This window comes from Limanda limanda, chromosome 15 (assembly GCF_963576545.1).
Source record: "Limanda limanda chromosome 15, fLimLim1.1, whole genome shotgun sequence".
NCBI lineage: Eukaryota > Metazoa > Chordata > Actinopteri > Pleuronectiformes > Pleuronectidae > Limanda > Limanda limanda.
This window is the reverse complement of record NC_083650.1, coordinates 1,273,370-1,298,319: the sequence shown is the minus strand read 5'-3', so window position 1 is coordinate 1,298,319 and position 24,950 is coordinate 1,273,370. Positions and strand designations below refer to the sequence as shown.

At 39.1% G+C, this 24,950-nt stretch overlaps 2 protein-coding genes across 3 annotated transcripts; both read right to left on the bottom strand.

The window, feature by feature from the left end:
• Positions 1-338: 338 nt before the first annotated feature.
• On the bottom strand, positions 339-17,421 carry si:ch211-195b21.5 (uncharacterized). 2 transcript variants are annotated; one of them, XM_061087248.1, is made up of 8 exons: positions 17,089-17,421; positions 8,856-8,998; positions 8,141-8,753; positions 6,036-6,642; positions 3,431-3,495; positions 3,249-3,345; positions 3,044-3,162; positions 339-1,797 (listed from the first exon to the last, which is right to left on the bottom strand). In XM_061087248.1, the coding sequence occupies exons 1-8, from the start codon at positions 17,284-17,286 to the stop codon at positions 1,267-1,269; spliced, it is 2,373 nt and encodes a 790-aa protein (XP_060943231.1). In that variant the 5' UTR covers positions 17,287-17,421; the 3' UTR covers positions 339-1,266. The 2 variants fall into 2 exon arrangements, with proteins under 2 accessions (XP_060943231.1, XP_060943232.1); XM_061087249.1 differs by having other exon boundaries at positions 339-1,794.
• Positions 17,422-18,376: 955 nt separating this feature from the next.
• fam98a (family with sequence similarity 98 member A) lies at positions 18,377-24,427 on the bottom strand. The gene is made up of 8 exons (XM_061087105.1): positions 24,298-24,427; positions 22,985-23,133; positions 22,315-22,449; positions 21,953-22,134; positions 21,091-21,171; positions 20,886-21,002; positions 20,131-20,298; positions 18,377-19,577 (listed from the first exon to the last, which is right to left on the bottom strand). Exons 1-8 carry the CDS (start codon positions 24,333-24,335, stop codon positions 18,918-18,920), a joined length of 1,530 nt encoding a protein of 509 aa, XP_060943088.1. The 5' UTR covers positions 24,336-24,427; the 3' UTR covers positions 18,377-18,917.
• Positions 24,428-24,950: the final 523 nt, after the last annotated feature.

The window sequence follows — 24,950 nt, the reverse complement described above, 5'->3', positions numbered from 1 at the left end:
GTCTTAGAGGTTTTACCTATTTCCTGGATGTAGACAGTAGATATTTAAGCAGATGTGTACAGTATGTTGACAATGATGGAGTCAGAGAATTCTTACAGCAAGTTCATGATGTAAAGGTCCATGATGTGTCTATGGTTTGGGGAAAGTGCTAAAGACAAACCATCTACTCTGACCTCTTCAGTGTCACTCCACACATTACCCATGACAGCAATGTGTTCCTTTTAAAAATCCCCCATTACCCAGAGCAGCAGGATATTTTTTTGCACACTTGTTCAGGATTCTGCCAACCTGTACTTTAAATTGGACGTTTCAGTTGAAAAAGACATTAATTACGTGTGTTTAATATCACTTGGCTTTTATTAACCTCTTTTATTAAAGATAATTTTCATAAAAAAATACAGACAAGTCAAAAGAAAACTGAAAACATTACATGTCTAGCATTACAGAGCTGTTGGTAGCAACAGTGTTCAGAAAAAGGGATGTATTTACAAATTGACTACTTCAAACATTAATTTAGAGGATGAAGACAGGGTGAGAGAGGACATCCTGAAACCTTACATCATAAATAGATGTGGTTCCCTAGTAACAGGAGCAAGTTGATGCTCTGGAGGATGACCTTGGTTGGAAAATATAGCAACAACCAAAGGGGAAGATTTATATCAATTACATCTATGCATCATTCTGGGATGTTTTTGGTCTTTCCTGGCTAGCACAAACACTGCCAGCTATTTTATTAAGATAATGGTAACTTGTCTGTATTTATATAGCGCTTTTCTAGTCTTGCTGACCACACAAAGCGCTTTACAGTACAGTACAGTTTGCCAGTCACCCATTCACAAACACATTCATAAAGTGCATCTATGGGAAGCACTATTTTTTCCTATGATGGGCCATTCAGAGTTTACCCCGGAAGATGGGAAGATTGGGATTGGAGTACGACCGCTCTACGGCTCAGACACAGCAGCCGACTGGATCAACTCAAAACAACTCTATGGGTAAGACCCATCTTTCCAATAGATGCACAAAGATTAAACTGATTTTAATCTTCTCTTTTGAATGTGGGTTTGCACTTCAAAACATATCAGATGGTTCCAATAAGAATAATAATGAAATCACTTTTGACGGCCTACCTGTGTCTTCTGATGTCACCAACAAAGAACTAACCACATGGAGTCCAGGATGGTTATGGTGAAACTCAGACCATGACATCTCAAAGAACTGTCTAATAACGATTTAAAAAAAAAAGTAACAATCATAATACAACAGTTAGGACTTATTTCCCTTCTCCTTTTTCTTCTTCTTCTCCTTCTTCTTTTTCTTTTTTGATGATTTTACTTTACATGTTTTTCCTTTGTCATTGTCACTATCATCACTGCTTTCATTTTTTCCCTTGCTATCCTTTTTATTTTTGTCTTCCACTTTGACTTTGCTATAGCCTCTGATGGTCTGCTCCTTGTTCACTTCCTCCTTAACCCTGATGTTCGGAGGGGATGTCGGTCCACATGACACCGTTATGAGCATCCTCTCCTTACTCATCTCCTCTTTAAAGGAGATGTTTTCCTGCCTCTGCCCGTGATTTATGAGGTTGTTGTCGAGCTTGCCTCTGTGAGGTGTCTCATTCCTCCACTCTTGTTTGTAGTCTCTCTGATTTCTCTGTTCTCCTGAATCTCGATGGTAGCTGAAGTCTCTGTGATCTCTCTTGTCTGAGGTGTGTGGGTGTCGGTTACTGCTGCTGCTAAAACAGTTGGACTGTCCTTTGCTGCCTCTGTCAGCATGTTGTTCCATTTGCATTTTCTGCTAAAAAAGGAAAAAAAATTGCAAATTGAAATGAATGAACACAGAGAATGTGGCCACCAAAAGACTACTGAGAATACAATAAATGCTAAAGGTTTAAGAATGTTTTACAAATTTGTTCGAGAGTCAATTTGCAAAGTTCACTAAGCCTTATGGGTGGCGACCTAAAAGCACCTTGTAACTTTTATGAAGGATAGTTTAGTTTAATTAGCAGACAGTTGTTCTTTTGTTCAACCATCATTCGGGTGAGTAGGGTCAATATTTAGAAAGAGGGTTTGTCTTTCGTTTATTTTATGATTTGGCGTCACCCTCCGCCCATGACCCTTTGTGTCTTATATTTGTTCAATGTTCACCTTTTGATTATGTACATTTTTTATCACTTTAACAATATAAGGCTGCATTGCCAGAAACCATTGGCGCTGTGTGGCTTCCCTTCCTCATTGAAAAAAACTGAGTTGTATAACTCACTTTAGGATGTGTTCACAAAATGGGACATTTAAGCCCCACAACTGACAAAATATTCACCTTTAGCACAGCTGGTCGGGAATAAAAAGATATAGCAGGCTTTTCAGCCCGCCTTTGAGTTTGACCATACTGAACAGATGTTTACATTTTTAATTAAGATGTAGAAAGATGACATGTTGTACAAACTCACTGTTTTAAACAAACCAAGACATTTGCTCTAGAACAGGGTTATAATTCTGAGTGGTACAGATAGAAAAAATGTCCTCCAACAGAGGTCCAGAACATCATAATATGTAACTAGCATTATGATTGAGTGCAATATTGTTTCATAATATTGAAATATTTTTATTTCAATAAATAAAATATGAAATATTAACAGATTTGATTTGTGCCATCATGTGACATGGTTTACAATGTATGTTATTGAACTGTGAGCCCCCTGGGCCACTACACCAATGGCTGATGTAGTTTTTCCATAGTTTCCTAAAACTTCTAGATCCTTAAGATTTCAGTAAATGTTACTGAAACTGTAGGATAATAGCACATTTTCAGTAGGAGATTTATCGATATTTGTGCTTTGGGGACATTTGGGACAGCCGTTCCCACAGTGCTCATTTTTGTTTCAAGTTCTACAGCACAGAGGAATACGATGCAACAGGCTTTAGATGGACACACACTACTTAGTGGGAGACATTTACTTAAGTGTTTTGTTCTTTTACCCGGATTCATTAACAAAAATACAGAATGTCACCTGCTCTACCACAATGAATACAGAGGTACTTACACTGCTAGAGTTGGCATGTTGGTGAATGGCTGCATGGTTTTCAGCAGAACATAAATCTCCAATGAACTCCTCACATTTCTGGCAGTAGAACCCAATCACTGGTGTCAGAAAACTCTGTCCTGCAAATGGACAATAAAAGCAGTTTAGAACATTTTCAAATGTGTAAGACAATTAAGAGCATAAAGTAACATAAAAGCTGCTTTACCATCCTGTTTCAACAATTCCTCCATTTCTTTTATCAAGGATTCCATTTTACTTTTTCTGGCTTGTCTCTCCCTCTTCATGTCCTCACCGTTACTTGCCTGCCAAACACAAGTTATAATTTCAAACCTAAGGGTTAAGCTATTGTTACATGTCTTCACTTTTCATCCTCAGGATATGCTTTACCTTGTGTTTATCAGAGGTCTGAGATGTGCCACTGCCATCACTTTTTGCTCTCTTCTCCTTCGTCGCTAAAGGAGAAAAGAATAATATAATCCTGCATTGTACACTCAAAGCAATATAACAAAAAACATTGAGAAGATAAATCCATGAGTCCGAGTGATATCAGTTTCCAACTGACTGGGTACAGCACCACTGTCAGCTATCACAAAGAGATCAAAGACAACTTCACAGCTGAATAATACATACACCAAAAAGCAAACAACTGGGAAGGAGAATTCATAAAAAAATCAACTTTATAAATAACTGTTTTACAGGATTAGACATTAACCATGGCTCCAATTTTGTAGTATACAGATGAGGCGACTCTTGAGATTGGTTCCATTCTAGTCTTTATCACAGCTGACCGCCATTTTAAAGTCAAGGCTGGCTGTTGTGGAATTTTTCAGTCAACATTTGTGTCGGGTGATATCAACTTTGATAATACCATAGAATTCTATTTACTACCAGTTTAAAATTCATACAGGCCAAAAGATTTATGTACTTGTTTCCAGAAGTGTGGAAAAATAGTGGTATCGGTAGTAGTATTCTATGATAACTATACATTTTTATACCATGGTATACGGTAAAATTGGTACACTATTGAAACCAAAATGCATTAAGTCAATTAATTGTTGCTTTTGGTCTTTTTGTGTAATTTTCTGATGATTGTAAAAACATAGCCAAGCTTTTAGATGCAGCCACAAACACAAGGTTTATGGTATTTATGTAACGGATTATGTTTCAGTAACTTGGTCAAGCATTTTGAAATGAAATGATAAACAAATGTTAAAAAATACATGTTGCTTTCATTAGAATATACAGCTCTGGAAAAAATTAAGAAACAACTCCAAATATTCTTAAATCCGCATCTCTGTGTATGGCAGCCATTCCATTCCAGTGTCTGTTGAATTCCAATACAGGCTGACCTGATTCTACTTAATGAGGTACTGATTAGGTGATCACCTGAACCAAATCTTATTCAATGAAGAAAAGTATAAAAAAACAGTGTTGTGGTCATTATCAAGACTATCCTCTTGCAGTATGACCAGCTGTATGGCAGAAACAGTGCCAGTAGTACCTCAAGTAATTGGAATAAAAAAAAAAGTGACTATTGACCATGCCAAAAGAGTTAACAGAAAAGTTTTGAGTTAGGAAAATTCTGGTTTTACTGGCAGTGAGCGTCAGGTTGCTTCCATCCTTAAAATGTCAAAGACTGCGGTTCATAACAACAAGGTCAAGCAGCAGACATTAGGGACAACAAAGCTAGGGACCGGCAGAGGACGAAAACGATCTTCCACTCACCAGGATGACGGCCAACTCATTTGAATGTCACTCAACAACCGTACTCATCAAGTGACCTCTACAAAGAATGGCAAACGGCAGCTGGGGTGAAGTGCACAGCAGGACTGTGAGAAAAAAGCTCCTAAGGGCAGGGATGAAGTTGTGCAAAACTAGAAAAAAGGCCTTCATCAACGAGAAGCAAAGAAAAGCCAGGCTGAGGTTAGCAAAAGACCATGAGGATTGGAGTAAGGTCATCTTCTCTGATGATCCAATTTTCAGCTTTGCCCAACACCTGATCGTCTAATGGTTAGACGGAGACCTGGAGAGGCCTACAAGCCACAGTGTCTCGCACCTACTGTGAAATTTGGTGATGATCTGAAGCTTCAGCAAGGCTGGAATTTGGCAGATTTGTCTTTGTGAAGGACACATGAATCAAGCCAAGTGCAAAGTTGTCCTGGAAGAAAACTTGCTCCCTTCTGTTCTGACAATGTGACCCAACTCTGAGGAGTGTTTTTTCGAGCAGGAAAATGCTCCATGCCACACAGCCAGGTCAGTGAAGGTGTGGATGAAGGATCACCAGATCAGGACACTGTCATGACCAGCCCAATCTCCAGACCTGAATCCCATTGAAAACCTCTGGAATGTGATCAAGAGAAAGATGGATGGTCACAAGCCATCATACAAAGCCAAGCTGCTTGGATTTTTGCACCAGGAGTGGCAAAAAGTGCTATACATAAATCAGCAATGTGAAAGACTGGTGGAGAGCATGCCAAGATGCATGAAAGCTGCTATTGTAATCAAGGTTTTTCCACCAAATATTGATTTCTGAACTCTTCCTAAGTTAAAACATTAGTATTGTGTTGTTTAAAAGTGAATGTGAACTTGTTTTCTTTGCATTATTCGAGATCTGAAAACACTGCATATTTTTTGTTATTTTGACCAGTTGTCATTTCCTGCAAATAAATGCTCAAATGCCGATATTTTTTGGGGAAATTGTTGTATAGAATAAAACAAAATATTCCATTTTACTCAAACACATACCAATAAAAAGCAAAACCAGAGAAACTGAACATTTTGAAGTGGTCGCTTAATTTTTTCCAGAGCTGTATTTAAAGAGTGCATTTAAACTTTAGGAATAACTTATAAGTCGTCCACAATAATGTAACAAATCAAAAAAGTACTTTACATAAACTGTATTATTGGTTAGTAAACATGAAAACACTGATTTACTAATGCTTAACAATTTTGTAGATTAAGTTGAATCTTTCATTCAATATTGGATTCTCACCTTTGATAAGAGACTGTAGAGATTGCAGAGCTTGCTGTACATTAGAGTTCTTCATTGCTTGCATTGTCAAGCTTGCTGCTGTTGGGTCTGAACCAAGTAAAGCAGGAGACAGTTGCTTCTCCTCTTTCTGCCCCTGCATCTTCACAACCATCTGGTTGATATTTGCTGTGCCCTGACTCTTTAATATATTCGTGATCTTCTCAAACTCACTACTGTCCAGATTGATTGAGGAAGTCATTTGAAGGGGCTGCTTCAGGTCAAGCAGATCCCCGAAGCCACTAAATATGGACTGTTGACTGCTCAGAACAGAAACATCACTGGAATGTTCTCCAGTCTGAGAAAATGCTGAAAAGGGGGTGGTAGAAGTTATATGGTCTTGCTTTCCTCCAGCATCTTCATTCCCATATAAGAATGACTCCTCATCATCAAGTTCATCAGCTTTTTGATCTGTGGAGTCCTCTTGACTTGGTGCATGGAGCCAGGAGAAGTCACTGCCTACTCGGTCATGGGGAAGGAGCATACTGTCGTTTTCCATTGAAGTTGAATTATCCTGACTGTAATGTTGCTCATTCGGTTTACACTGCACCTTTTTGCTTTCATCAGACGCCTGAAGAGAAGAGAACACAACCATTTCATACATTCAACAGATCCTAGTTCTTTAACTTTTTTTTCTAGTGATGGAATGTTGTAAGAAATGATAGAAGTATAGAGGTACTGCAAAACTGCACAGGCGTGTTCACCCTTGTATAAAAGTCTTCGACTCATGTCTAATCCGAAACTTAGAAGCATGAGTCCACAGTAGTAACACATTGAGAAGTTAGTATTATTCAGTATTTAATCTAGTGTTGACATAAACAAACTGACTGCACAATCAAATAATTTAAACCCCAAAATATTTGAAAATATTTGTTCGTGGTGGAGTTTGTAACAATTAGTAATTTAAACTTTCTGCTCAGCACATACAGCTAAATGTACAATCATTCAAGGGAGAAAATATTTGGACTGGACAAAGGGCCATGAGGAAGACTTTGTTATCAGTTTCTTTAACATTGTGAGACCTTTTCTCAAATGTTCTGGGTTATAGTGCATGGATCTTGATTTTTTTTTTAAACAGCTGTTTAGGGGATGGGATCTATGTCTGTGTACAATTTTGTGCAGCTTTATTGAATTTAATAGAACGATTGGGCTCTTGTGGCAGTATGTACTCCACTGAGATTGATTCTTGTTAAATGGTACTTATTTTAAAACAGAAAGGCTTTCTGGTTTAATATTCTACAGGTTAATTATAGCACAACTATTGGGTCGCTCATCAGTACAAAATTAGCTACACTCAAAAACAATCTAACAAAGCTAAATATTAGTAAACATTCAGCAGTTCACAACAGTAATTTTCTATTGTTGTTCACAATAGAAAATTAACTGTAAAAATAAAATTGAAAACCACAGTGTTGGTCTTTCTGCATTTAAGTACTCCGATGATGACACTGTCCTCTGGTGGAATGCAAGACAGCACACAGTTGACTTTTGTGCAGACATAATACTGTGACAAATGTTTTAGCTCCATATCAGAAATTATCTTTATCCATACTAACACACCTGAAAATACATATTATATGACCATTCGAATTTACTTGTCATATGCATGGGTATATAAACAGGAAGCAGATCTGCGACTGGTTGCTTAGTTGCAGAAAATACTACGAACGACAACAAAGGCGAAAGAAATGTAAGGTGAGGGATTTCTCCGACTGACAGTAGCTTTGGGTAACGCTTTGGACTCACCAGTTGTAGTCTTGAGTGATTAGAACCAATAAGTATGTAAATGTGGCTTTTCAAAGCTTGTCTCTGTTTTAAGGTCTGGAAACTCTGTAGTAATGTGGAGGCCAGACATAAACGTAGCTAACCGAAACATATCAGGGTTAGGGATATGTTGCTATTTTATTTTAAACGTTCGACAACAAACTAAAATGTTCTGGATTCGACCAAACATAAATCTGTATTATGGTAATTCCCCTGGTGTACCGAAATAGACAATACACATTTTTGTGTGAACATGAAGTAAGAACAAACGGAAACAAAACATTTTGTAAAATGAAGAACTCTACCTGAATAGTGAGGATGGCATCTTTGAGAGTGGGTAACCGCTCTTCCAGTTCCTTGCTGTTCATAACAAGTTTCAGTCCCTCTAACAGACATTTTCCTGTCAGGTTATTACTGTTCTGAACACTGCTGCTGCAGCTGGGGCTTAGACTCCTCTTTCTCTTATCATTAGCACATCTTTTTTCCATACTGCCACTTCGTGACTTGGACCTCCTGACGCGACTCTTGCTGCGTACATGACTTTTTTGCTTGCTTTGGCTCCTGCTCCGACTTTTACTGCGGCCTCTGGTTTTGTTTCTAGCTCGACTCTTGCTACGAGCTCGACTTTTGCCCTTTCCTCTGCTTCGGCTGCGTACACGGCTTCTGCTTCGCGCACGGCTCTTGGCTCGAGATTTGCCACGACTTTTGCCACGGCTTCTGCCACGGCTTCTGCTTCTACTTTGACTGATGCTTCTGGACCCATGCTTGTGGAACTTGGGGTCTGATTTTACTGCATCTTTCAGAACATTAGCTGACTTAAATGCCTCAGCAAGGTTGTATGCCATGTCCCCTTTCAGATAGTCTGGGAGAGGCTTGTTTGCTGCAATGCATCTCAAGAATTCCTCACCAGCTGTGTCACTGTAAATGAACATGTGTTTCAAACACCAACAAAAACAAAAATTAGGTTAAAGCAACTATTCCAGATTAGAATGATTCAGAACATGTAATCAATAGATATACCTGTCTGGTAGATTATGTTTCACAGGGGTGGGAATCCACTGTAGAACCTGAAGGTGTGGTGGCTCAGCATGAGGGGGCATCTTCTGGCTGCCTCCAGAAGCAATCGCTGTGCTACGGTCTATGGAGAAGTTGCTACAGTGGGGCTGAGAGTATTCAGAGTTCATGTTATAGAGTTTTTCAACACAGAACTACAATAGCATATTTTGTCATTTTTACTCTTTTTGGCTATGCTTGTAAATACATCAAAAATAGACTTTCACAAAACTAATATTTGCTACTTCTAATTACAAATGTCCCAAAATTTGTAAAAAACAAAAAGGCAAACCAGTGAAAGTTATGTTTTTTAAATGTTAGAGTAAAAACTGTACAAAGAATACAAGACATTCACAAAGTATTAGGCCTGTGGTTGTACTTGATTTAATGTAAAGTAAGTTTGATTTGTTATATTCACACGAAATGGAAAATGCTCAGGGTCACTGAAGTTACATTGACCTACATGATCTCTTGACCCAGATTAACCTACAGAAAACAAACCTGAAAAACAGTTGAGTCTCAAAACGGCACATTCCAAAAACAAATCATTTAAGCCAAGAATCACCATCCCCACTTTTTTACTCAACAAAATCCAGTGTTGTGTGATAAGCAATGAGCATGTATATTCATTGGTGGCAGTATTTTTTGCAGAGCAGTGGCAAAATATGTATCATATTGCCAGAGGTGAGACCAAGACAAAAAGACCAGTTAAAAGAAAGAGTAAAGATTGGGCTTCTTTAAAAATTCAATTGTATTTTTTAAGATGTATGGGATACAACAATGAACAGGCACAGGAAGACAATACAAAAAGTTCATATGAATATATAATATGAACAAGATTCTCAAAGCACTGTAATACAGTAGGAACCCTCAACTTTTACTAAGGACCATGTTTGAATCTAATTGTAAACAGTAAGTTTCAATATAGGGATGCATGATATTGGATTTGTGACGGTTTGTAACAAATTTTTTCTGATTGCAGACGCCGATATATGCACTTTTCCTGCTAATTGCAGAGAACATTTATGCCAACTCTGATAAAACATGCTATGTAACATTTTCAGACAAAACTCTCAAATTCATCCTACCTTAACAGACTAGTATGATGTTGTCCCTGAGTCAATTATAAAAATAGCCACAATCAGGGCAAATTTGAACTATTTGACAAGTTGCAAAAATAGTTAGTAAACATAAACACTATCCATAGGGATTATGTGAAAGTAAGTGCATTGTACAACTGCTCAACAATTAAAGCCAAATTAAATAACATCAATAGACACAGTGTAGTTTCACACTGTTGAATATGTTATCCTAAATTAATATGCTACATATGCTTTAGAGACTTGCTTTAACTCAATAATATAATGTATTAACTGAATTAATCCAAAAGTAGGGGCCTCTTCTGGGGTTATACAATCCTTAAAACGGTAAACTTCAAACTAAGCTCAATCTGTGCAGCACAAAGAGCTACAAAGAACTTTGTAACAGCCAGCTCAAATGCTTAAAACATTTCCAGTCCAATAATGGGGCTGAGACTGAAGATGAGCAACCATTGCAAAAAGCAATTTTCATCGACTTCTAGCAACTGCTATCCCTTTGTGACACTTCCACACCATAGACATGTGTATCCCTCTTTAACCCTCACCAACGTGATGACGTAAGGCGCAGCATCATGTAAAGGTAGATAGTCTTAAAAAAAATTCCTCATTTATCACTCCAAGCGTCATTTTATCAGTCTGTCATATCGGCTGAGATGTTGATCTCAGGCCGATATGTCAAATTAAAGCTTTTATCTGCCGTTCACGATGACATGCCGATATTATCGTGCATCCCTAGTTCAATATATACATTCAAGTTGATAACAGCTTTTACTGAAATGTATATTTAAACACACCAATCCTACATCTACAGTATAAATAATTGAATTATATGAAACAAAAAAACGAATTAATTCTGAAAACTTCATATTATATAACAGATTTGCGTTATGAGGTTTGAATTAAGTTGAACAAATAAAATACTGATTCAATTTTGTTTGAACTTGGTATTAACGGTATAAACAGAAATTTTCTAAACTGTGCATGCAATCATTTGCATAGTTGTGAAATTCTAGATTTTCACTGATGCATACACATTTTGCAGCTCTGCATCTCACTTATTAGAGCACCCTTTCTTCCAAAAGTCCAAAACAATCAATCAAATGGAAAACGATGTATGCAACAAAATGTTATATATGTATGAAATTCTATATGTACACAAACAATACTAAATAATAATTGGGTAAGCTTTTGTCCAGAGCGATGTATAGTAATTTCTTCTAGGCATCCACAAATGTTATCCCCTTTTTCCAGCTGCAGGAGGATGCTGCAAGCACCTTGGCCCAGAATCTCTGCCAATCCTCAATTCCTTCAAAATATGGGACACATGACGAATATTGCCTGTTGAAAATTATTGAGCTGTTATTAGAATCTTTAAAATATGTATCACAGCATTGACACTTTTGTGTGTTACAACATAACACACAAAAATGAGGCGGACACTTTACTTTACAATAATTATACAGAATTACTCATATTGCTAACTATTTGGCAGTTTAGTCATAGAGATCTATGCAATAGAAACTTTTTAACCAAGGGCCACATACAGAAAAAAATACGAAGGTCTGGGCCACTCACGCCCCTGGACAGCTGGCAGGTCAGGGGTGAGTTGGGTGCCACCTAGTGTCTAAACTAAGACGTGCAATACAGTGGGCCATAGTCCCTTACATTACATTTCATTTAGCTGACGCTTTTATCCACAGCGATTTACAATAAGTGCATTCAACCCCGAGGGTGCAAACCCAGGCAAGATGATTTCCCCCAAAAGGTGAATTAAATTATTTTTAGATATGGCATATTTTGGTCATCGAGAGCATACTGACCAGCTGCATCCCCTATTATTCTGTTAGTGGCTGTATACATCCCAGGAAACATCCCTCCCAGCCCAAACAATAACAAAGAGGCAGCACTCAGTGAACTGTACCAGGCTACCTGTCCTGTAGAAGGGTTTACTTTGTTCAGCATCTGTTAAAGGAAAAGAAACACCAAAAGATTTACATACTAGTTCAATTCAATATCCAAGAATTTTAGCACATGATATTATTTTTGTCAAAAAATATTGCTAAATACTGACCAAGCAGAGGCATCCATCAGCAGTTGGGAGTAGACCTCCTCCAAGTATCGAAATATTTTTTCTCTCCAATATCAAAAGGAAAAACCCAAGCTGTCCATGTAATATATTGCCCCTACCTCCTAAGGCCAAAAAACCTTCTAAGCAATAGAGTTGAAACCAACGACGATTCTGATAGTCGATTAATCCATCGATTATTGAAATGATTAATTGACTAATCGGATTATGAATCACACAAATTCTCAATTGCTCTTATTTAGCCATCCGCTTTTAAATTTAGCTTGAGGTTGTTCGTGGCATGTGATGCCTGACATTAAAGACAATAAAGATCGATACTTCATTCAAAAATGTCTTTTAATATCCATTTAAAACCAAGGACAGGCAAAGTGCTAATAGATTCAAGTTTCCCGTTTTCCTGTGAACCATGAACAGGCAAAGTGCCGATACTAAATTTTTTTGTGATGGGTTGTAGAATCCTGCACACAGGTATTGAGGGAGTTGCCAAGACAACTCCGTTTATATAGCAAGCTAGATAACAGGCTATCTTACAGAGGCGAGTCTGCATCGTCTACGTTATAATGTGAAAAGTGCTTCCTCTTCAAATGCTTGTGTCCTGCTTCCATGGAAGGCAAGGTGCGCCTTACAAATATTGCAGGTAGTTTTTTTCGGGCTATGTTAAAGGTGAAGTTCTCCCATACTTTTGACTTTCTGGTACGCGATGTTGTTGCAACGGACGCCGCCATTGGTCCATGTTTTGTCGCTATTGCACATGCGCGACTTTCGGAGAGAGGAAGAGAGCGAGATGGCTAACTCTTCAGCTACTTCAATCAGCACCTTCGGTAAAATGACGTCCAGTTCAGCTGCATGGCACGAAATACGCGTGCTACGACGTAACCAACGAATCATCGACTATTAAATTCGTCACCGACAATTTTTGTCAAAGATTTTTGTCGACTACGTAGATTAATCGTTGCACCCCTAAGCACTGATGTACATTAAAATTAATACAGTCCAAAAGGAAACCCAAAATAGACTTTTACCTGGAAATTTACATGAGAAAAATGTAAGTTTGAACATGACAACAACAATGATGGAATCCGTCTAGGTCCAGGAGACTTTGACTGATGTATTCTTTTAATAGCTTCTATCAAATTACTATACAATATAGTTGTGGTTGTTAGGCTGTTATGTTTTTGTGTTGTCATTATGCCTGTGTTTGGAAAGGCCTACGTTTGTATTGCATGCTCTAACAAACTCTGGATAAAGTAGAGGTCACAATTCTCTGGCAGCATTATTTTGGGGATCAGGAGATGAAACATTTGTAAAATATTGACTTCAAATGGATTGAAAAAAACAATACTAACTGTCCTTGTAGAATGTGATTGTCAAACAAAAATAATTAATTCAAGTACCGTAAATTCCGGCATATAAGCCGCTACTTTTTTTCACATGCTTTGATGGATTTTCATAGGCTAACTAGCTGAGGGCAGAGGCGGTGGACTAGTGGCAGAAAAGGTCTCCGGTTCGTCTCCACGGAGAAACAACAAAAAGACGAACCTGGATTGATCTGTCCAAAAATCCAAGAGGATTCTCCCTACCCTGTCTAGTGCCCCTGAGCAAGGCACCTTACTCCCCCAACATCTGCTCCCCGGGCGCCGTACATGGCTGCCCACTGCTCTGTGTGTCCTGCACCAGATGGGTTAAAAGCAGAGGTTAAATTTCCCTCCTTGCATGAGTGTGCTTGTGCATGTCTGTGCATGTGTTTGGGACAAATAAATGTATCTTAATCTTAATCTTCCCGCAGCCAACACATTTAACCTCGTCAAGATCAAAAATCTTTCCTGTAACTTCTTGCCGCGTTAATACCTCATGTTTCACCAGGGACCCCTGCGGCTTATAGACAAGTGCCGCTTATTTATGTACAATTTCTTTTAAAAAATTAGCAGGTGTGGCCTATACATAGGTACGCTCTATAGTCCGGAATTTACGGTATGTATGCTTCAGTGCAAACATTACCCGCATTTTAGCTACAAATGAAAGGACATTGCTTCTTTAACAATATCAAGCTCCTAAATTGAACGTAACTACAACTTTACTGCTGGGAAAAAACTGTAGTGTTAAGAGTTCACTTGAAATTAAAAAAATTAAATAACAAAACATGAGCTGCCAGAAGGAGACAAAATAAACCACCCGCCCCTTTGGGAGAGAGAACCCCAGGAGATAACATAAGAATGAGCAAGAAAACAGGTAGAACGCACCATTTGTGGCAGTGAAACCAGTTTTACCAATGTAGTGTGTTTATCACATTAATAATGGTGATAAATCCATGTCCTCCTGGCACAACACCAGTGGCGAAGATGAATACTGCCGACAGCTTATGTCAATTCAATAGGCCTCATGACACAGCTTGTGGCCAGCTTTTAACCATCAGCTCAAGACTCCACTCTCCAATTATCTAACACGTAAAACTTGTGTTTCACTTCGGTCCGTCCATCTTTATCACCCTGAGAAAGCCACTTCGCTCACTCCTCCTTCTTTCACTCTCTCGCTCACTCTCACCATGCCATATCATCCAATTTTGAGCTGCACCGTCACAGATCTTCATGAAATTTTGCATACTGTTTTTGTCATATGAGAAACCTACGACACAATACTTGTAAGGGTCTCTGATCCAAATTGGGGATGATATGGTCTAACAAAATTGTAACTGTTGGAGGGTCATATCTCCCATAATAGAGGTCACATAAAAATGGTTCTCCCATTGTTTTGAAGCTATTTTACAGTTCAACAGTTATCTTAACAGTATGCTATCCTCAATATAAAAACAAATTACATCATGAGTGATGTCGGTTGAATTGTAAAAAAAAATAATTAACAGCAATTTTTAAATGTTCAACGTTTAACCCAACCATTGTGAACAGACAACTGCGAATCACAGCAGAAACCTGGCGTGGCCATTCCCAAGCGCAAATGCAGCCAGTGGGTCCCGGAGTTATTTAGTCCATAAAACCAGTTAAGCCGGCTGTTCCAATGTCTCTATGTCCCTTTGATATAGTTCCTGACAGTGCTTCAAGTGCTAGCACCCATGGGTTTTATCCTTCTTGCTGACACAGCCATGACCTACGTTGTGAGATCCGAGTCAATGCAGAACTGAGCTTGTCCCGACACTAATTATTCCATGCGTTGCATGTCGGCTATTTCAGAAGTCTGCCTTCGAATCAAAGTTCACAACTTTATAAATAAAAAGCTCTGTAATTCAGCTCGATATACAACACTGCAACAACAAAACAAACATTGTGCTTATAAACAAATTACTAAAGAGGAAGATATTTTATGATTATTAATGCTATGACTATCTGATCAGCACTTGCGACATCTGGAATGTCTGCATCAGTTCAAAATGGTGAAATAAGAATAATCAAATGGCTGGACAGATAATATTGTTGGCTGCCAGTTTTAGCCCGTGGACCAGTCAACTACTGTTATAGACTGACTGTTATAGTCAGATTTTTTATCAAAAACCTTAAAAACTTCAAAACCTTGGTTTATAAATTACAGCAAACTATGAATGGCCGTATGATTATACTGCTCAATAACTTAAATAACTAGGTTCACATTTATCTGACTGATTGGGTTATTTGATGTGCAGTTATATAGACAATTGAGGATATGAGATGAGATATTTAGATGCATCAAGAACTGCTGTGCATTCAAATTGAAGACAGGTAATACAATCTAATTGTGAGGTTAATGAAAATTCAAACCTTTAACCTTCATCCCTTGTATGGTTAGATCAAATATCAAAGAGCTATAGCACCATACTGAGCCATAATCGAGAAGCCTTATATTCAATTTGCAATGATTTCAGGATGAAGACCCTTGACAGTATATAGAAATATATCATAATGTAATCTTCCCACTTCATGTTGCAGATTTTCTTCAAAAGCTAAAATTTACAACCGTCATTTATAATTCATGTGACCTTGAATTCTCTGCTCAAAATACTGTCCTAGCTATGAACCGTTCTTGGCACTCTGATATAAATGTAATTATTTGAGCATCTCTGTGTACTCTAAGTCTCAACAATAACTTGTTTTTGAATGGACTGGGTTTAAAAAAATACACTAAATATCCAAGAAACCCTCAGGATATATTGCAACAAGAAATAAAATTAATAAAAAATAAGGCCAGAAAATATATTTATCAGCTGGCATCGTAGATATATTACTACCAGAGTAGTCTTATAATGTTGTCTAAAATACACTGATTAATACATATCTTGAAAACAATTTGTACAGATCAAAATAAGCTACTACAGCCCTATTCATTTGTGACATATCCAAAACACACGTTTAGAAAATAATTAGGAACATGTGACCTGGATTACTGCGAAATGGCCTGCAACATATCCAGAGGTAAAAAGGTGCAATCAAAATTGATTTCATCACGAGTGTAGTGACCCTTTGGATGTATAATTATGTTGCTAACTTGACATTTCAAATGCATAGGCTGATAGAGAAATTGGCGTTTCTCAGTTTCCAAAGCTTTTTTATATTTCGTGTTTCTTTGGTTTTGTACTTTATGTTATAGCTGAGAGAAACGCTGAGAATGCGTAAAGAAACAACCAATTATTAAAGTAGTTTGTGCTAAGCCACAGGTACAATTAAATTAAAATATAATAAAACAAATGTTATCTTTTTCGAGAAAACCCCTGACATGTAGTCGGAGGTCCTTGGTGATATGCTGTAACATGAACCTATAGTGAAGCGCAAGGGGACAGGAAAACGCTGAGGTTTGTTTAACCTGCGTCAGTAACGTAACAGACTTTTAATTGTCCAAACATGCTACAACTCTCATTCACATAGAAAATGCCCACACAAGACGATGCGATGCAGTTCACTCCTCGGCCACAATGTGCAGCTACACTTGTGGCTAACGAGGCCTACGAGTATTGCTCTATGCTAGCTAACCCCTCGTCTGAATCATGTATCTGAACCAGCTAACTAGCTAAGCTAGCCTGTTCCGTACGTACTCTGATGAAATGCTCTCTTGGTGGTCTGTTGTGAAGAAACTGTCTGTCCGATGCCGAAGCTGAAAATGATCCGTGGGGTCCAGGAGCCAAATGACCACGAGGAGCACTACAGGACCCTCCGAATGTGAAAGGAGGGCCATGGGCTGACGGAGGTCGGAACGGCGGCGGCCCGTGCTCCGGTTGACCTGGCCGGTACATGGTCGCGGTCAGGAGGCCTCACCAAATCCAGACGTGCAGTCCAACCAAACTGAATGGATTAATTAACTGTTCCGAGCACGTGTGCTGCTTTTCCGTACAACCGCTCGTGAGACTCCGCTGGATGCAGCGGCAGGTCTTGCGGCTGGAGATCGAACAATGACGGAGAAAAACATCCGGAGTAATTTTTTCAAAATAAGGGTCTATATTGTCTCAGTAAAGTCAATTAATGGGATATTTTGTTTGATATCTTTTAGACTACTTTATATTCTCTACAACAAATAGAGTTAAAGATTTCATATGCTTAAGCTAATAATTAAGTATATTACACCGGAGACAAAATATGATTTATTATATCGCTAGACAAGAATATTCGTACAAGTAGGGGCCATCATACAAAATAAAAGCTCTACAAGTTTCTTCCTGAATTCACGCTATGAAATAAATTGTCTAAAAAGCATAAACAGTATTTTGGGTTTATATGGTGTATATACAATCTATGGTCTAAAGCCAATTCAGGTTGTTTGCCCTAATGCTTTATGACTTTATACTGCAGTATCACCATTACTGTATCATTACACCTTGTTATTATAACCCGCACTTTTACCCCTGTCCGTTTTTTAGTTAGTTGGTTGATTTGTAAGCAAGATAATACAAATACAGGACAGATTTGAATGAAAGTTGGTGGAAGGATGGTGTACGGGTCAGGAAAGAGTCCATTAATATTGGTGCAGATTCGGATCCAGGAAATTGTTTTCTAACCTTGAATTAAACATTTCGTTTTGACTTTTTTTGATTTCACAGAGAAAATTTGCTCGATCTAGAGGAAATAAAATCAGGCATATTTAGTGTTAGAGTGTGTGCAATTTGGTGCACATCCATACAAAAACCAGGATCAAATCAATTTTACTGTGGTTGTGTGAGTGAACTGATGGACCTTAATTGGCAGATGGACCGAGTGCCATTCAAGTTTCTCTTGTTTTGATCTTTTGCACATGCACAGATCTCTTTGTACAGTCAAAATTCATAAACTGTCCGCATCACTTTCTTACAGTTCATTGGCCCAGATAATCATGCCACTGAATGAAAACAATTTTGAGATTCTTATCAGATTTTATTGCTTATTTACACAACCATGCAAACCTTCCAACATAAAATATGCACACAACCCTCCATGAGCAGCGTAAGGTGACATTTTTTACATATGTAACAAAAGGAGATTCTGGTCAAACCAAATGAAACACAACCAAGGCTAAAAAGATGTAATTGTCAAATTCAAACTAACTTTCATCATCTGAAGAATTCTACATGTAATAATGACGTTCACTTCTTGAGTCAGTTACATAGTTGGTGAATTGATGCTGAAATCTTTTGTTTTTCAAAAAAGGTCCAATATAAGGCTAATTAGTGGCATGATGAGGTCTGAACAGCAGAGTCCATTTAATCCACTAACCGTACACAGCAGAACTGCTGGTTTCAAACTTGTTTATAAGAAGCAAAGAAAACACACCAGGTGTAGAAAATAAATTTTAGTCAACTTTTAACCATGCGGAAAATGTAAGATTTGAGGCATTGTAAATCTGTTTTTGTATGACCGGTAGCCGATCTTTACGTAGACTCTGCTGACAGTTTTTTCAACTTGTGTAGTGTCTTCCTTGAGTAAAGCCAGCTTGGTTGTAGTGCTGCCCGCCTTGTTGGAAGAACTGTTCAAACTGTCCTCCTTGGTTAAAATTCGGGCCCCCTCTCCCTCCCCCTCCCCAGCCTCCCGCTTGTACTTGTCCTCCTCGGACTCCCCTTCCCCTGCCCCCACGACATCCTCGGCCCCCGCCTCTCTCCTGATGCCAGCCTCCGTCTTGGTGGTAACTGTCATGGTAACTGCCTCCGCTTCCTCCTCCCCCATGATACCCAGGGTCCTGGAAACCTCCTTGGTTGTTCCCACCTCCTCCATACCCCCCTCTCCCTCCTCCCCCATGATGACCTGCTGCATCCTGAAAGTGGCCTTGGTTGTAACCGCCTCTACCTCCTCCTCCACCACCCTCTCCCCAGCCTCCCTGTACCTTCCCTCCTCTGCTGCCCCCTCTACCTCCCCTGTCTCCATGTCCTCTCTCATAGCCTCCACGGCCACCTTGGGAGAAGTGATCATAGCCCCCCCTGCTGCCTCCGTGCCCGCCCCCACCATGGTATCCTCCACCCTGGGGAGCATCCTGACGCTTCTGCCAGGTGGGCATCTCCGGGGGAGGAGCCTCAATCTCACAAGGTCGGCCTCCTCTGTCTGGCACTCGACCCATTCGAACCTGCATGAAATAATTAAATTAGGATGGTTAACTCACTAGCTTAATCTGATCTGACTTTTTATTTGTTGCTTACATGAGATCATGTGTCAGTTTTACTGAACAAGATGTGTTGAGGAAAGGAATGTAAAACTAAATTGAACATGCTGCGATTCATTCAGGGTCATTCAGGGATTCCAGAGCTACATAAGCAGCAATCAACTGTTTCAGTAAATCAAGAAGCTTTAAAAAAAAAATATGAAACAATGTAGTTGTGACCAATTTTTAGAATTAAGTCTTCAATAGAGAACAATGTGCCTGAGGCAGAGAAAGTAGGGATGATGTAAAGTACTGAGAGACACACACATAAGACTAACACATAAGACAATGTTGGTTTTAGTCTTTTCATGGGATTTGCTGGCGGTCAAAATATTCAAAAAAATATCCAAAAAAAGCGAAACCTATATATTGAGGGGACTGACCCAGTTAGTGGTTCATTAATGATGTTAATGTTGGGTTCAAACATCTGCTATAAAAACAGTCTTGAAATACTGTACTGACAATGTGTTGAACCTACCTTATTAATAGCACAAGCAGTCTTCTCCCTTGTCATGCCACTGCTTGTACGTAGGATCTTGGAGAAATCTTGTCGAGCAGCAAGAAGATGAGCAACAGAGATTTGGCTTGCAGTACAGAGGGCTGAACGCAGAGGCGGGTACACTTTAGCTAACTTTTCAGCATGTGTCTGTAAATGAGAACACAAAATAAAGTCTTATTCGTTTTATACTCATAGACTAAATGTATTGCTTTCCAAAAAACGAATAAGACTATTCCAGCAAGCATTTTTCATTGTTTTTGTTTTAACTTGGAGCCCCTCACAGGCCATGCCAGGTAGTTCTTACACTGATCAAACTCCATTTAGGTTCTATTATGTTTAGTTTAGTGTATTGCAGAGAATAAAAACTTATACTCCACAAAACAGAAGGCAGAGTTAACATAAATACATAAATTAAAATAAATATATTTAAGGTGAAATATAATATAATACAGCCAATCAATATGTTGATCCATGTTTACTACCTGCAAGCGGGGTAGCTGTCCAGTGGATGTGATTATATTAACCCACATTATACATATTCTTGCACCTGTCATTTTTAAAATGTATTTTCAACTATACGTTTGGCCTTTTGCCACTTTTCAATTCCTAGTGAAACAAGGAGCAGAGACTGGCTTCACTACAGCTGAAACACGTACATATACATGAGGCTTTGTTTGTGTTTTAGCAGGGCATTGTGTGTTTTTAATTGGAAAGATTTACAAGTTTCCACATACCTTTGCTCTGTCAGACCAACCAAAAGACTGCACCGTCACATCGAGACGTTTCAACAACATCTTCCTTCTCACCTCATACTCATTTACTAGCGCTTGGTTTATAGGTTCAATCTTTTCCTGTAAATATAAGAAAACACACTCATGAGAAATTACTTATGCAGTGTTCCCCAGTTGTATTGTATTTCAATCATTTTTCAGCAATTACCAGATGCATAGGTCCAAGTGCCTTCTTCATCAGTGGATCTCCTACATGATTTGGTGGAACTCGACATAGGGCTTCTTTCAGCTTAAGAAATGATGATACATTTAGTATATTAAACCACAACAACATACAAGGGTAATGTGTAGTTCCTTCTGTCACTTGGTATTACCCTGCATCTCAGGGGATCTAATCACAGTTATAATGGACACATGGCTTTACAACGTGTCTCCATGTGAGTGATCAATGTGCTATGCAAAGCTTTAATAAGTAATTGGATTGTGGCTGAGGGGTTGAGTGGTCGGCCTCCAACCTGAAGGTCGGCAGTTCGATCCCAAGTCTGACTCATCTGCATGCCGAAGTGTCCTCGGGCAAGATGCTGAACCCTGAATTGCCCCCCATAGAATAACAAAGTGCTGCGAATAGATGCACTGTATGAATGTGTGAATGGGTGAATGTAAAACTGTACTGTAAAGCGCTTTGAGTGGTCATCAAGACTAGAAAAGCGCTATATAAATACAAAAAACATTTACCAAAACCATTCTCATTTGAACACGTAACTAACGCGCGGCAGACACAAAAATGAAACACAAACCAAAAACAAATATGTATATAATATATACAGGTGAAAAGGCGATGTCATACAACAAGAAAGTTTATCGTGAAAAACTGAAAGTACAATTATATTAAATTCTGCGCAGTTCGGAGTTTAAATTATCCACAGATTTAGGGGGCACATTACAATCCAACTACTTTGAAACTCCACACAGTATCTCTCAGTTTCTGTTGTCAGGCATCGAATACGATTCTTAAAATCCAGCTTTAAATCATACTAGGTACAGCTATGTATTTTGTTGTGAGGGCACACCTTCTTCTCTATTCCACTGAAGAACTGGAACATGGTGATGTTGGCAGGAGGTTTGGACATGCCCAGTGACATGCAGATGCCCTTCAGCTCCTGGAACACTGGGCTGCCTGGATCCTGGCCTTTCTTCTGAGGACTGTTAACTAGAATCATCCTAGATGCCTCCAACTCAGATACCAGGAAGGCTGAGATAAAAATTGGATTTGGTTAGCACATACGCTGATCATGTTGCTAGAAGTGACTGCATGCTCCGCCCACACCATGCGCAGCGATGCACGTCATGATATTTGCCCATGTAACACTTTGCCACAGGTGGGTGGGGCCTATCTATCAACAATCAATGTTACAAAGTGCTGTTATCATACTGAGGAGAAGCAGACAGTCTGTCCTATTCAGAAGCCTCTGGTTGACGTTTCCGCTGGTGAGGACAGCGTACGGACAGGCAAGCTCTGACAAAAGGCCACTCATTTCCAGCTGGAAGCCCTCTGCCTCACTTGGACCTGGGAGGGAGAGAAGGAAAAACATGATGTCCTGAGAGAGACACTTTGTCTGGGGCCTGTAATACGAAACAGGATTTGTGGTTATCAAGGTATTTAGATAATCTAGTTATATTTCTTAGTTTTCAGACCTTCAAAGCTGGTGCACTTCTTGCCAGGGTAAATGACAAAGGTAGCATACACTGCAGGTTAAGTTTGAGGTAAGAGATCAAAACCTGTGAACAGCTCAACAGCCAGGTATGTGTATATTAGCACATATCCAGTCTAAAAAATACAGCTATCTTATGTTGGTTGTGATTGGTAGACCTCCAACAAAACTTTGGCCCTACAGAATTTGGAACAACATTTATCAAAATGTCCAAAACATAGATTTTATTCCCTTCAACCATCCGTTAAAGCTCAAATTGTTTTAGATATTTCCTTCTTTGCTATAGTAATTTACAAGGCAAGAAAAATAAATAGAACAATCCTCTGTAGAATAGATCCAAGCAACTTTACTTAAATGTACATAAATATATGGTGAAAAAACATGTCCTACAGTTAGTGGCGTGGACATTCTCCTCCAACTTGCAGTAGAGTCTAAGCTCTGAGACAATCCAGGCACAGAGCTTAGTAAACTCAGGTGAAGCTGCCCCTCCACTCACAGCAGTTTCTAGAGCTCCTTCCTCCAACAGAGGGCCTTGGTACCTACAGTGACAGATACAAACACACAAAATACCATATTCAATTTTAGCCACAACTATTTGATTCCCTTTTCAGTACAGAAAGGTGTTGACCATGGATAAGAACAGCAGAAATGTCCCATTCAAAGTCAAGGTGTTGTTGAATTGTCCCAAGCAATATTTACACTGATCTCACATTGTTAACTACAAACTGTATTACTGGAGAGATATAATGAGACAAAATGCTGATAATTTTAGTAGAGTGAAAGATCATGAAATGACATGTGAGGGATACTCAACTCTAATCTGGAAACCCTAAACTTCAAACCTCATTTTGCACTGTAAACCAGCTGCAGCCTGAGTGTAGCCGTAGTGGAGCTGGTGACGAACAGTGATGAATCAAGTAGCAAAGATTACAAACTATTTAACATTTCAAGCATGATCTAATTTGAGATTGTTGCTTGTAGGAGGAAATGCCTCCTGAAGCAAATTGAAACACCAGGTCCTTTTAAGGGGAGATCTAAGAGACAGCTGCCCTGACCATGAGTGGACCAAGAGAAGGTGTATTTCTGCATGTGGGTCATTAAAACGTAGGTATTAGTTCTATCAGTGAATCAGGCATTTGCCTTGTCAGATATTACTTTATACGTTTCCATGACTTACACAGAGGTTTGCTTTAGTATTCAGGGACAGGTTTGATACTGACGCTGAAGGCCTCTTGACAAGTACCGACAGCAGTCACCGAGACAGCCAGAGCACGTTTCAAAATCTGGATATTTAAGGACGTCTCCCACAGGAACATGCGCCGCAGTGCCACGGTTACGTGGAGTAAGGGGATATTTCAGCAGAAGTAAATGAACAGTGCACTTTTTAGAAAGTGGTTCTGAAGCTGGTTCAACGGTCAGAAGGAAATCTGTGTTGGAGGAGCGCTGATATGAATCATGACGGGAGCAGCTTCTGCTGACGCGGCACAACATTTAAAATGACCCTGAACAGGTCTGACACCCCACATAGATTTACAGCTATGATACAAAGAAACAGCCGAGAGAAAGTCCGGCACCATCAGAGCAACGCCAGTCTCAATGGCAGGTTAGCCGCTTAGCATTGGTCTGGCTAAAAAGAGAGCTATTCGAGGCTGTTGAATGGGGCTGCAGTGTTCAAACAGCAGCAGACATTAATATTAACTTACCCTAAATCTTCAAGAGAGACGATTGTGTCATTCTCCATCCCAGTGTCCTGAAATCCTGTTGAACCTGAACGTACAGTGAAATTAGCTTTTTCCACATCAGCCAGCTCAGCTGATACAGGCTGATACACGTTTTCCTTCTTCAACTTGTTCTGTGGGTTTATTTACAATTCATTTTGATAGGCCTTTGTCGCCGCCTACTGGACTGGAGTATCTTCTAATAACATTCTGATAATGGCAGATAATTATCCCCTAATAGTCTAGGCCAGGGGTCTTCAATGTTTTTCAGGCCAAGGACCCCCAAACTGATGGAGAGATGGAGCAGGGACCCCTACTATATATATTGTATAAAATTGTGTTTTATATTAAACTGGGACTAGTGCCATGTATAAACATAGGTACCCTGTTATTGTGCATTCAATACTAAGCTATTCAAATTATACACAGGTTCCTATAGTCATGTTTTTATTTTAAACAGGTGGAAGGTACAGGCTGGCCATTTGTAAACATAAAACTTGCATACAGCACTGAGCTATTAAAATAGTACACAGACTCATGTTTTTAGTTTTTTTGACATATTTTTTATTTAGTTTTCAACAAAACAATATGCATTTTCAGACAGTTACTTTCTTTGTCCCTTTTTCAACTGTGTATAG